The sequence below is a fragment of the Panthera pardus genome, unplaced genomic scaffold, assembly GCF_024362965.1.
Source record: "Panthera pardus isolate Hobbes unplaced genomic scaffold, ASM2436296v1 HiC_scaffold_18, whole genome shotgun sequence".
NCBI classification, from domain to species: Eukaryota; Metazoa; Chordata; class Mammalia; order Carnivora; family Felidae; genus Panthera; species Panthera pardus.
In genome coordinates, this window is record NW_026526743.1 from 19,935,156 (window position 1) to 19,948,653 (window position 13,498).

The 13,498-nt window shown below is 56.9% G+C and overlaps 1 protein-coding gene across 1 annotated transcript; it reads left to right on the forward strand.

Annotated features, from left to right (window-relative positions):
- Nucleotides 1–5,432: 5,432 nt before the first annotated feature.
- CEBPA (CCAAT enhancer binding protein alpha) lies at nt 5,433–8,067 on the forward strand. Its single transcript, XM_053906033.1, has one exon. The coding sequence runs from the start codon at nt 5,580–5,582 to the stop codon at nt 6,651–6,653; it is 1,074 nt and encodes a 357-aa protein (XP_053762008.1). The 5' UTR covers nt 5,433–5,579; the 3' UTR covers nt 6,654–8,067.
- Nucleotides 8,068–13,498: the final 5,431 nt, after the last annotated feature.

The following is a 13,498-nucleotide window of genomic DNA, read 5'->3' on the forward strand; positions in this document are numbered from 1 at the left end:
AAACAGATGGTATGTGGACTGCCATTTGTATTCTTGTCCCAGATCCCACAAGAATGTGCAATGGGCCTGCCCACATCCACTGCTTGCTTCCTGCAGTGTTCTCCAAATACCGGATGAGGAGTTCCGGGGTCCATCAGCTACCAACGGAGTTTTCTAACAAAACAGAATATAAGACTTTCCTTGGTTTGCTGAACAAAATTAAGATAATGGATAGAATTCTCTAAATTTTCATTTTTGACTCAGTTTTCTTTTTCTAAATTTTTTTACTGCCTGCTACTGCTTATCTGTTAGTAAGTTGCAAGCAAATGAGATAAACAAACAAGGCGGAAAAATCCATACATACATGATGGTAAATGAAACTTCAGAGAAAACTGGAAACAGTTGATTCTGATGAATCTGACAGTAGGGGCCTTTTATGGATCTGAGTACTCATGGTTATGGTTTTATATGGTACACATATAATATAGTGACATTTCCTAACAGTTAAAGAATTTCTAGTTCATGGTATTGCGATTAATTATGCCCAGTAATGTTCTGTATGACTCCTAAGTGCCTTTGCCCTAGAACCAGCTGAGAATGCCCTATAGTGAATTATTGCCCCCAGTTTACAGAAAAGAAGACAGAGGCTCAGAGAAATTCAACTTGCCCGAGATCACCCAGCTAGTAAATGGTGAATTTAACTGGCCTCCTAGTGATCTAGGATGCACACTCTACTGAGGAATAAAAATGGTTTCCCCAAGTGTCCAGAGGCTGTTGGTAAGAAACACGAGACTCTTGATCGACTGTTCATTGGGTTCATCTGCTGTACCCACCAATATCTAAAACATAAAAATGAATTAGTATAAAACTCATTAGCCAGTGCATTTATCATAAAAAGTAACTTGCATTCTGTTTTGTGTGTCTAAGTTTTAGGAAAGTCTTTAAGAGCATTTTATTAAAACACTGTATTAGACATATTGTATGAGATTCTCATGCCCCCTAGTCAGAGCACAAACCGCACCTGGAAAGTGTAGCGTTCTTGTCTTTTGTCTTTTCTTAGTCCTTATTTATTATCTTAATGAGTCCTGCTTTGGAGTGACCAAACTCCTATCCATTAAGCTTTCGATAAAGCTAGAAAACTTAAAGTTGGTTCCCGTCTTGCTCTTCAGAATTTGATGAACTCTCAAACTTATATACGAATTCTTTTGTATGCCTTGCATTAGGAAGGTTGAATCAAAGTAAAACAAAAAAATTTCCCAGGCCTCCGTTTGTCTCCTCAGAATGGTTAACCCTGGGAATGACCCTGGAATCGGGCTCATCCCAGGGCACCCAACACTCAGCACCACAATGCATGGAGGTGGGGGCTCCCCTCTCCCCACCGGGCCAGCCCTCCCCCAGCTCAGAAGAGCCTCCTCTTGTGAGCTGGCTAGAGCACAATTCACACCTATGAAATGCATTTTCACTTCTGTTGCTGATTTTCTCCTTTGTAAAAAGTAGAGCCAGAGCTGCCTCTCCTCTCCCCTGGCCCCTGCAGTGGCAGAAGCCAGGCCCTGGTGAGCCTGCAGCCTGTGGGACTTGGGGTGGGTCCCGGTCCCGAGGCCCCGCCTGCTGAGCACATTGAGGCCAAGGCACTTGGAGAGTTCTCCCTCAGGGCTCTCCTCGGGAGCTGCCAAGTGTCATAAATTAGGACAAAAAAGAAGGATAGTAAAGGTGGTCAGAGAGAGGATTTATGCGCTTCTCTTATTACTGGCGCCATGTCAGTTGAGCGGGAGCCACACAGCCATCTCCCTCCCCAGTGAGTCCAGCCAAATGCTGACTGCCCACGCATCCTATCAGGCCACAACCCCCTGCCAGCCGTGGGCACCTCCCATGGAAAGTGGGTCCACAACCCTGGGGTCTCACCCAGGATCTAGAGCCAATTCTTGCATCAGGGCTTGGACAGCTCCGGGACACTCCTGCACCGCAGACCCACAGACCACTACCTGCCCCCGAATCGCTTCCTTCCATCCCCTAGATGTTCTCTTAGACCTCAAAGGGAAAACTAAAATATGGCAGGTAGGTCCTGGCGGCTGTTCCTGGCCGACTGTCCTCTTCTCCAGAGCCACGAAGCAGGCAGGCGGGTGTCCTGCAGCTGACCCCAAGGGGCTTGGAGGAGATCCTCTATTTTCTCTGCGCTACATATGTCGGCGGATGGTACCCCCAGACAAAAGCCAGGCATTCAGCCCCCACCCAGACCCCAAGTCCTGACATTCAAATCCATCCCTGTCCTCCACCCCCACCTGGGGCCTCAGGTCTCCATCGTTTTTCATCTGGTCCACCCTCCCCTGCCCAGCCTCTACCACAGTGCCCTTTCAGGAACTCAAACTGGATCACAGTGCTTGCCTGCTAAAAGCTGGACAGCCAAAGCCTTTGAGATGGCTCTCTCCTTCACTGGGAGTGGCCTTGGCCATGAACCCAGCCCTGTCTGTGGATCCAGCCTTATCTAGGCCCCTCCCCAGCAATCCCTGCACTCCAGCCCGCCACACATCTTGTCCTTTGTTATCAGAACATGCCAGGCACTCACTCGCAGCCTCTCCACCTTTGCACCTGCCGTTCCGTCTGCCCATCCTTCCAGCAAATTCCTGCTCATCCTTCGAGGTGCAGCTCAAAGGTCTACTCCTGCATGAAACCCTCTCTCACCACCTGTCTTGGCTCGTAAGACAAGTGCCATAACAAAATACCACAGACTGTGTGGCTTAAACAACAGCCATTCATTTTCTCACAGTTCTGGAGACTGAAAGCTACAGACAAGGATGCATGGTTGGACTCTGGTGAGAGCTCTCTTCCGGGCTTGCACACTCTGCCTTCTCCCTGTGTCCTCACATGGCAGAGGGAGGAAGGGAGGCAGGAAGGGAGAGAGAGAGAGAGAGAGAGAGAGAGAGAGAGAGAGAGAGATTTCCTTCTTCTTTTCTTATAAGGCCTATCAAATTAGAACCCCAACCTTACTTCATTTAATCTTATTACCTCCTAAAAACTGCATCTCAGAATACAGTCATACTGGGGATAGGGCCTTGACATATGAATTGGGGGGAGGGTCACAATTTAGCCCAGAATACCTCCCCAGACAAAGGTGGCTGCTGCTTCTCTTTGAGCCCCATATTCACCAGGGGAGGGTGTCCCTTTCCCATCCCCTGCCGTTTTGGAGTCACCTGTTCTGTGGGAAGGCCACTGTCTTCGAGCAGACCTTGTGAGCCGACCTATCTCCTGCCCGGAGCTCTGAGAGGGCAGGAGCCGCCTCTCACTCATCCGGGGGCCCTGAGCACCTTGCACAGAGCAGGCCTCCTGGGGAGAATTCTGGTTCTGCTGTGAGGACCTGTGGCACTGGATGTGGGCCCCACTTGGTGCCCCTGTTACCCCTACACGCCCTTATTGATCAGGCCTTATTCCTCTGCTGTCCAGAAAGCCTCTGTGGTCTCCTCCCATCCTAAGAGGTCGCATTCTTGCTGCCTGTGCTGGAAACAGCAACCCTGCTCAGTAGACCAGGTGTCCATGCTAGGAACAGGACACTCTCAGTAGCTTGTGCTTTGCTGCTACCCTGCCACGGGCTGTTATTTTTAGCACTCACTGCAGAAAAAAACTGAAAATCTCACTGCATGTGTTCAGGTTTCCTCCAGGTCTCCTCAGGGGCCTGGTGCAGAAATGGGTCCTGCCTCTGGCCCAGAGAGCTGCTCCGGGCTCACAGAGGTTATTTATTTAATATATTTACTTTTACTCCCAGGCCAAAAGCTTAAAATATCTTGTGTATGAGCCCTGGACCAAAAAATGAAGCAGTTGGGCCATTAATCATTGGGAATATGTTGAATAGGAACTTGATTAAAGCACAGTATGTGTTCCCCAGACGAAGCTGCTTCTTTACAGTGACCACAGTGGAAGCTTGGCCTCCCGGGGCCGGCTGTGCTTTTGTGGGGCGCCTCCTTGAGGGCTCGGGGGAGGGCTCTGGCGCCTTGCCAGGCTCTGGAAGGCCGCCGTCTGCGAGGGGGTCTTGACCTGCGCAGCCCCGCTTTTCTCAAACAGGGACACCTCCGACCAACACCCAGACGGTGTCGGGCTCCAGCCCACAATCTTAAGGGGCGGTGGGGGGTAGAGGCAGGAGCGAACTGCCGGCCCAGGAGGCTCCCAGTGCAGTCCGGCTGCGCCCCTGGCCCGCCGGCGATCCCGGTATAGAACCAGCGAGGCGCCACGTGGCTGGAAGACGCGCTGCCTTAAACCCCTTCCTTCGGCTGCAGTGAATGCGGAGGAGGCGCCCAAGGGGCACCGGGGCCTGGCCGCCTTGTTCCCCAAGATCCCCGGAACACAGCGCCCTGCGTACCACTCGGCAGGGTTTTCCCGGTAGGTGATGGGACTCTGGGACGCCAAGATTCCCGAGGCCCCGGCTCCTTTGACACCCCCGCTCCCGCCCTGGAGCCCACCCGAATGGGGAGGGGTACGCTGCAGTGGATTCTGATCCCGATTTGGGATCCCGGTCCCTGAGTCAAATTCTCCGCCTCCCTCTATGCGCCCCACCTCGCCCCGGTACCCCAGCCCAGGAATCCAGCTCGGCCCGTCCCGCAGGGGAAAAAAAAAAAAAAAAAAAAAATTGGCGGCCGAGAGCCGGGTAGCAGCGCCAGCCCCGCGCCTAGCAACCCTAGCGCTCCGGCTAGGAGAAGTAATTAAAAAGAAAAAGTTTTCCAAGCCCAAGCGGATGGACCGGCCGGGTCCTCCAGGCTCCGCGGCCGCAGCCGCCTCCCATTCCCTCCGCTCCCCGCGGGGTCCTAGTGCCCGGCGTTATATAGCCCTTGGGACCCCAGAGGGCTTCGAGAGGCGGAGCGGGGGAGAGGTATTTCGGCGTGGAATCGGTGGGGTCATCAGGAGATCAGAGATAGAGACACAAAATCACCACGCTCCAGGACGCTGCCCCCCGCCTCTCCATGCCGCTGTATGCGCTGGGCCAGTACGTCCCAAACTGTTCCCTACCCCCCACCCCCGGCCCCTTCTCCACGCCGCAGCCTAGCAGAGAGACTCCGGCCCCGAAACGGACGATTTCTAGCTTTTAAAGCGAGTCCGCGCCACAGTAACTCAGAGACCAAGAGTGGCCCTCCACCAGCCCACCCCCCTCCTCCGCGCAGCGTCTCGGTGCTCCCGGGCTCCCCGACCGTTGGCTGGAAGTGGGTGCCTCGGGGAAGCTAGAGGAGGGGGCCCCGTCACCGACCACGTGCGTGCGGGGGCGACAACTCGGCCCAGGGTGGGGCATCATGCGAGCGTCCGGGTTCGGCTGGCGGGGCAGGGGGTTAGTGGGCGTTGAGCCGGGGCCTCTCCTGGCCGGCGCTGCGCTCTGGCCCCACTCACCGCCCCCTCCGGAAGGCAGGCGCTAAGACCCAGGAGACGCCGCTCCGCCGTCGGACACTAGAGGGCGAAGACCGCCCTGGTATAAATGCGGGTCCCGAGCGCGCCTGGCCATTAGCGACCGGGAGCTGCGCGGGCGCGAGGGAGTCGGGGCTCCGGGTGGTCGGCAGCAGCATAGGCGCCCCGCGCAGGCTGGAGGCCGCCGAGGCTCGCCATGCCGGGAGGACTGTAGCTCCCCCATGGAGTCGGCCGACTTCTACGAGGCGGAGCCGCGGCCCCCGATGAGCAGCCACCTCCAGAGTCCCCCGCACGCGCCCAGCAGCGCCGCCTTCGGCTTTCCCCGGGGCGCGGGCTCCGTGCAGCCCCCCGCCCCACCTGCCGCCCCAGAGCCGCTGGGCGGCATCTGCGAACACGAGACGTCCATCGACATCAGCGCCTACATCGACCCGGCCGCCTTCAACGACGAGTTCCTGGCCGACCTGTTCCAGCACAGCCGGCAGCAGGAGAAGGCCAAGGCGGCTGCGGCCCCCGCAGGAGCCGGCGGCGGTGACTTTGACTACACGGGCGCCCCCGGGGGGCCCGGCGGCGCCGCGATGCCGGGAGGGACGCACGGCCCCCCTCCTGGCTACGGCTGCGCCGCGGCCGGCTACCTGGACGGCAGGCTGGAGCCCCTGTACGAGCGCGTCGGGGCGCCGGCGTTGCGGCCGCTGGTGATCAAGCAGGAGCCGCGCGAGGAGGACGAGGCGAAGCAGCTGGCGCTGGCCGGCCTCTTCCCCTACCAGCCGCCGCCGCCGCCGCCGCCGCCGCACCCGCACCCACCGCCCGCGCACCTGGCCGCCCCTCACCTGCAGTTCCAGATCGCGCACTGCGGCCAGACCACCATGCACCTGCAGCCCGGCCACCCCACGCCGCCGCCCACGCCCGTGCCCAGCCCTCACCCAGCACCGGCTCTCGGTGCCGCTGGCTTGCCAGGCCCCGGCGGCGCGCTCAAGGGGCTGGCCGCCGCGCACCCCGACCTCCGCGCGGGCGGCGGCGGCGGCGGCGGCGCGGGCAAAGTCAAGAAGTCGGTGGACAAGAACAGCAACGAGTACCGGGTGCGGCGCGAGCGCAACAACATCGCGGTGCGCAAGAGCCGGGACAAGGCCAAGCAGCGCAACGTGGAGACACAGCAGAAGGTGCTGGAGCTGACCAGTGACAATGACCGCCTGCGCAAGCGGGTGGAACAACTGAGCCGCGAACTGGACACGCTGCGGGGCATCTTCCGCCAGCTGCCCGAGAGCTCCCTGGTCAAGGCCATGGGCAACTGCGCGTGAGACTTGGGGCGGCGGGACCGCCCTGGGCCGGCCGCTGGCTGGGACCCAGGGAGTGGTTTCGGGTCTCCGGATCTCAAGACTGCCCCAGCGGCGCAGGCCGGGACTAGAAGATTCCGGTGCCGCCAGAAAGCCTGGCCTGCCGCGCGCGCCCCTTGCCTTCCTCTGCGCCAGATTCGGTGCGTCTAAGATGAGGGGTCAGGCAGTGGTTTCTCCCTGCCGGAGAGGAGAAGTGCCATGGGGCTCAGCCGGAAGCCCGGCAGCTCCAGTATTAAGGAATAACCTTGTGCCTTGGAAACGCAAACTCACCGCTCCGATTCCTACCGAGTAGGTGGAGCAAATACGTGCCTTGTCATTTTATTTGGAGGGTTCCTGCCTCATTCCTGAGGCTGCAGGCCTCCATGGGAGAAGGCAATGTGCGGCCTATGGCAGGAGAAAGGTTCAGGGAGCAGGGATCCCAACAAGCCAGCCCTAGCCGCTCCTCAATGCCTGTCCTCGGAGGGGAGGAGATACAGGGACTTGGAACGTTGTTCCCCTAGTCCTACATGAAGGTGGAGGGTCCCTAGTTCCTTGCCTCTAATCTCCCAGCCTGTGACAGGCTGGGCTTCCCTGGGCAGAACCCACTGAGATGGGGGGTCACCAGGTGACCAGTGGGAGCCCCCTGCCCCCAGTCAGATCAGAAAGTTAGGTCATGGGTGAGCTGTAAGGACATGTGTTCATGGGAGTGGTGGCCTGGTGGAAGAGGGAAACCCAGAGATCTGGTCGGGGGTGGGGGTGGGGTGAAGGGACACTGGGACCATCAGCCTTGTACTGTATGTTGCCAGCATTGCATACAAACATAAAGCACAATCTGTCCATCCCAGAGGGACCGAAGTTATGAGAAGCTTTCCAAATATTTTGCTTTATCAGCCGATATCAACACTTGTATCTGGCCTCTCTGTGTCCCAGCGGTGCCTTGAGCAATGTGAATGTGCACGTCTATGCTAAACCACCATTTTATTTGGTTTTTGTTTTGTTTTGGTTTTGCTCAGATACTTGCCAAAATGAGACTCTTTGTCAGCAGCTGCAGGGAGGGTCTGCGGCTCTCTTTCCTTTTGGTTTTTGGGATTGCTTTTGCTCCCAAGGGAACCAAAGAGGTGAGGTGGGCTTCCTCTTTCCCCGGGTGGGGGGGGGGGGGTGATGGAGGGGGTGTGGGGCTATGGGCCTCACTCCCCTCTGGCCTGGGCTGCCCACAGGCTTGCCCCCACCAGAGGCCCTGGCTCCTGGTCTGGAGGGAGGCGGCCTCCAGCCAGCACGCACAGATCGGCGGGGCTGGGAGCAGGGAAGGACAGCTTGGTTCTCTTCTTTGGGGAGAACACAGAGTTTCATGCTAGATGTTTTATGTATTATATCTATAATATAAACATATCAAAGTAAATGTTGGTGTCTTTTTAAAACCAGAAAAGCTACTTCCAAGGTTTTCTGTGGGCCAGGTCACATTTGTAAATAATCACGGCATATTCTCTGGCTGAGATCCTGACTTTCATTAGCTCTCCCATCCTGAGCCCTTCTTTACATTAAGGGGGTGACTTCTCCCAACCGAGGCAAATAAAGGGCAGAAGGAGGATAGACTCCAAGCCGAGAAAGCCCAAAGCCTGAAGAGAGAGTCCCCTGGGGGCTGGCGGGGAGAGGTTGAGGGGAAGGTCATAGGGCCTTGGTGTGGCCTCTGACCAGCCCCTGGGAGGAGCAGAGGGGCTCAGAGAAGGGTCCTTCTGCCTGAAGTTGCCACAGGCTCTATGGGACTTGAATAGGCCTGGCCCAGTAGCTCCAGGCTCCAGGGGTCCTTTGGCCACATTTGCTTCTCGATCACCTACTGCCCTAGCTCTATAGCAGCCTTGTTCATGCCTGGCCTGCCCTAGCCCACCAGCAGGACCTTGGGAAGGCAGGGAGAGGCCTCGAGGGGTAGGCCCCTCTACCCCTCCCCACTTGCTCTGGGTCACGCGGCTGCAGTCTACCCCGGCAGGGCCCTGAAGGGCAGCCTGAAGGCCGAGCACCCCTCCATCCCTTCTTCCATACCTGCCCTGCCCCAACCCACCCCAGGGAGGGGGCCCACGCCATCCCTGCAGTGGCTGTGTGGTCCTTCACCCACACCACCTGGCAAAGAGCCAGCCCCAGTGTCCACCCTCCCCCCACCGTGCCCATCCTGGACCCAGTTCCCTACTCAAACGGCTGCCCTGTGAGGACAGGCACCCTGGCACCCCCTTAGCAGCAGTAACAGCCAACAGAAGGAGGGCCCACCCTCACGCCTGGTAGAACAGGGCCTGGCAGGAAGTAGCACAGGAGGCAGCCACAGCTTTCAGACTTTACTCTCGCTGAGGGTAAAAGGCAAACCCTCTTTACCTTCTGTTTTCACCCCAAGAGGGTTCACTTGAGCAGCTCACCATATATGCCGATGCGGGCTGGGACAGTTTCAAGAAATTACACACTCTCTTTAAATTCTGAAAGCTCCAGCTTTACCTGCCTGCGTGGTTAACAGGGGTGATTTGCCCCCTTCCGGCCCCAGCCCCCGCCCTCTCTGTCCTGTGTCTTGCCGCCTCCTCGCCCATGGCCGCCCTTGGCAGAGAAAAGGCCACGAGCCCAGTGTGGAGGCGGCTGCCTGCCCCACCGCCCTGGGAACCAAGGAGGCAGAGCCCGGCCGCCCGCCTAGAGGCCTAGGGCAGGCCACAGCTTGCTAGGCCCCAGCAAACCCTCTCCGAGTTCAGTGCTAATTCCAGTTTTTCTTGTTTGAGGGGGCCAAACCTCAGCCTCCCCCTTTGCCCCCAGAACAGATCCCAGGATGAGCAGGGGAGGGACACCCCTCCTGCCCTCTCTCCTCCCTCTCCCCTCTCCCTGCCCCATATCCCAGGGTTTCCTCTTTCAAAGCTGTCAGTCTACTAAAGGGCACCCCTCCCACTGTAGATCCTGAGGTCCAGGGCAGACTTTGCCGGGACAGGACGGATCCAACCAAAGCTAACCCGAGGAAAGGAATGGGGCCAGTGGGGCCCCCAGTGGGGCCCCCCCGGGAGACAGAGCAGCCAGCCAAGGGGAGGGGGTGGTGTGGGGTAAACTTGCCCAGCATGCACTCTGGGCCTGGCCAGAGAGGCGCCTGGGGAAGAGCTGCTCTTTGCCACCCACTGCTTCCTGCAGGGCCCCCACGGTTCCCCTCCTGACTGCAGCCTTCCTGAAGAGCCACTCCAAGAGCCTGGCACTGAACACACCCCAAGTATTACTGGATGCCCGCTGTGTGCCAGAGCCTGGGCCGAGGATGGGTCACCCAGCTGGGAACAGGAGGACTTGGCTCCTGCTCTCCAGAGCTCACAGTCTTGTGGCGCCAAGATGGGTTTTCAGGGTGACAAGTTCAATAAAGAGAAGCTCAGAGTGTGAACAGAGGCCACCAGGGAAGGCTTCCTGGAGGCAGCAGTTTGATCTAAGACCTGGTCATGGACCCGATCCAACACACCTAGATGCCCCTGCCTTGTACTTTTTCATGAGAGGTAGCAGGGGCCTCACCCCTCGGTGGGCCGTCTGAGCCTGGTGGCCCCTTGAGAGCACTGTTCAGGGGAACCGGCCTCCAGGGAGGAAGCAAAGGTAGAAGGGAGAGAGGGAGGCACACCTTCTTTGCTGCCAGATGCCTCCCAATGGTTTAGCTCTGGCTGTCGTGGATGTCACCCTTATCTCCTGGATCTCCTGGGAATTTGTGAACGTGGGGTTTGGCCCTGACACCTGTGATGAGCCACTGGGACCGGTGAGGAGTGTCTGCCCCTCCCAGGTCTTCCGCCCCCTCCTTCCCAGGCACAAACCTGCCAGGCCTCCTCTAGACGCTGCTGATTTCATGGGAGGAGAGGGGGGCCGGGGGGAGAGAAAGAGGGAGGCCGGTCAAGGGAGAGGAGAAACCCCGACGTTGCTCCTCAGCAGACTTTCTGCACACACGGGGTAGGGTCCCTTGCCTGGACAGTGGCGCTGGCGGTGGAGGTGGCGCTATTGCGTCCGTTTAGTTCCTATGCTGGTGGGTGGGGGAAGGGCTTTCTCTTCTTTTCCTTAAATAGAACTAAACCGCTAGCACCTTTGAAAGATCTTTCTGGTCTCTGTGAGAGATTATGCTATCTCCCTTCTCTTGACGCGCCCCCCCTTCTCCCCTCCCCCAACCCCTCTCTGTGGATGGAGCATTTGACGTAAGCAGAGACATAGGAAAGATACCAATTCACTATCAAAGCATCCTAGCCCCATCCCAGAGCAATTAAAAAGCCAGATGGAATCTCTGGGAAAACGGCATTAATAACGCGAACAATCTGTGCAGGCCGGCAGGGACCCAGGAGCTGCAGGCGGGGGTAGGAAGGAGGCTGGGGTTCAAGAGCGTGAGCTCGCAGCAATGCTTCAGCCACGTCGTGGCCAGCCCGGGATGGGGCCATCACAAGGGCATGCCTAGATCTGGCCACAGCTGGGCTATCCCCTCCAGCCCCCTGCAAGGCCCACTGTGCATCCTCAATCTTGGTCGCTGCAGACAGAGCCAGACAAATGTGGAACCCATTACTCAGGCAGCCACAGCCTCAGCCAGCCCCATTCTGGCACCCAAGAGCTTTGCTTCCCTTCATTTTTGTTGTTATTTATTATTTTTCTAGCCTTCTGGCCCCACCCACTAGGAGCAGGACTCCCTGCGTGACAGCTTCCAAAGATGCCCTTTCTCTTTATTCACCGCGCCCAAGCCTGACAACAGCAGAAGGTGGTGTCGGGAACCCCGTGGGGCCTAAGCCCCGGGAGCCCCCCTTTGATTTCAGAGCGGGTGGGCACTTGGGGCAAGAAGAGTAGCTAAACTCTCAGAAGCAGGCATGACTGATAGGGGAGCAGGGCACAGGGGTTCACACTGCCCGGCTGCCATGAGAAGCCCAGAGGGGCTGGGCAAAGACCACAGGAAAAGAATCTTCTGCTGTTCTGAAGACTTTTCTAGGCAGAACCAAGAAGTAGGACCTTTCCTTATCCCCATTTTCCAGACCATAGTTGGAGGCCCACCTCAGGTGGGTTTAAAGAGGTAGTTTTCTTATACCCATCAAGTTGGGATGGAAATTGGTTTGTTAAAAAAAAAAAAAAAAAAAAAAAAAAGTCCTTTGTGGTTTTTATATACCCAGAGAGCCATTCTCTGACCTTCATCTTCCCTGTCCCCACCCTCTACCTTCACCATCACCCTCACCCTCCGGGGAAACTGTTCTCTCCAAGGTCACCATGAACTCCTGAAACCAAATGACATGAACTTGCCTGGGATCCTGGCTCTCTTGGCTTCCTGCTGAATTTGGCCCGTGTTTGGCCTACAGCCCGTCTTTAACACATGCGTCTGAATGCACGGATCTCTCTGCAACTCACCCCTCTCCTTCTTTAACAAACATCCTCACCCCCTCCTTTCCATTCAAGAGTCCACCGGGTGGCTTGAGGAACCAGGATTCACCATTATGGGAGGCAACGAGAGGCCTAAAAAAGGTAAACTATCCGGTTCTAGGTAATCCTCAGCACTTCTGTGTGGTTAGTTTAGCCCCAGAAGCAGGGACTAGCCAGCCCCCAAGAGATGGTCAGCTTTCTGGAAGAGAGGAGAGGGTTGGGGAGAGGCAGGGCAATATGTCCCAGGGCTGCCGGAGCTGCTCAGATGCACGGGGAGCAAAGAGGGTTTCTCTGCATCTCCCCTTATGTCCCCACTCCAGGATGACTGGCAGAGTCAACATTGAGGGACTTTGGTCTGAGGATGGGAACACCAGTGGCCAAACATGGTGGTCTAGGGCCAGAGCATGTCACCCAGTGACCCAGACGGCCCGAAGGGAGCCATCACAGCCTGTCCCAAGCCTTCTAGATCTGAAGATATTTCTCCTCCTTGGCAAATAGCCACCAACCTCTCACCAGAAAGAAAGGCTCTCCTCGAGCGGCCTTTGTCCCTTCCCGGCCCAGCCGTGGAGGCCCCAGGGAGCCCCCCCACCTCCCTCTGGAGCCAGCCCAAGCGCTCTCTGGGTGCCCCCCAGGAACCCATGCTGGTGAGGACATACAGCTGATTTATGGCGGCCCTTCTCTCCAGCACATTGGGCGATGGTCTCGGCTGGACCCAAGGCGCAGCCCCTGCCCGGAGAATAGGGACAAGGTGGTGTCAGAGAGATGTCTGCCTGCCCCAGAGGGAGGTGCTGTGACCTTCCACATCAGGTTAGGACCCGTCTGAAGTAGCCTCCCGGAGTGATTTACAATTTGCAAACACGTTTTATTTGATCCCTCAGTTTTGCTGCAGCAATTACAGTGACTAAGCATGACAAATCACTCCCATCACGGTGTCGACTCGCTGTTAGGAAATGTGTTTGCTTCACTCTTTTGCCTGGTGCGGCAACATTTTAAAAATAGACTCATTCACTGTACTTGAAGGCAATTTGTTCCAAATTTTCCCACTAATTTGATTTTAATCTGATATTTAAAATTCGTGTGACCACATTCCCACTGATTTATAGGGAATGAGCCCTACCTGGCAGCAGTTTAATTTGGCCTTACCCCAGAAGTCCACGGGACAAAGGATTTATCGCGGAACAATTTGAAGACACTGGTGTCTGTGATGCTTAAATATACGTCCGATTCAGTATTGCAAGTGCCACCCACCTGGGACCAAGGACGGCGAGCGCGGGCTGAAAGCCTCTGACGCTCTCCTGCAGAGCTCGGCACGTAGTAGGCTAGCAGTTTTCGCTAAAGCAGATGTATCAGACCCAGATGTCCTGGCCTGCTACATGCCTGAGGGATGCAGAGAGCTGGATTCTGGAAGAAAGCCATTTGTTCATGGGTGATAAATGTTTCCTCTTTCTCCCATCCACTGATCA

Excerpts from the sequence above, each read along its gene's own strand:
- CEBPA (XM_053906033.1), top strand. The coding sequence starts at position 5,580 with ATGGAGTCGGCCGACTTCTACGAGGCGGAGCCGCGGCCCCCGATGAGC.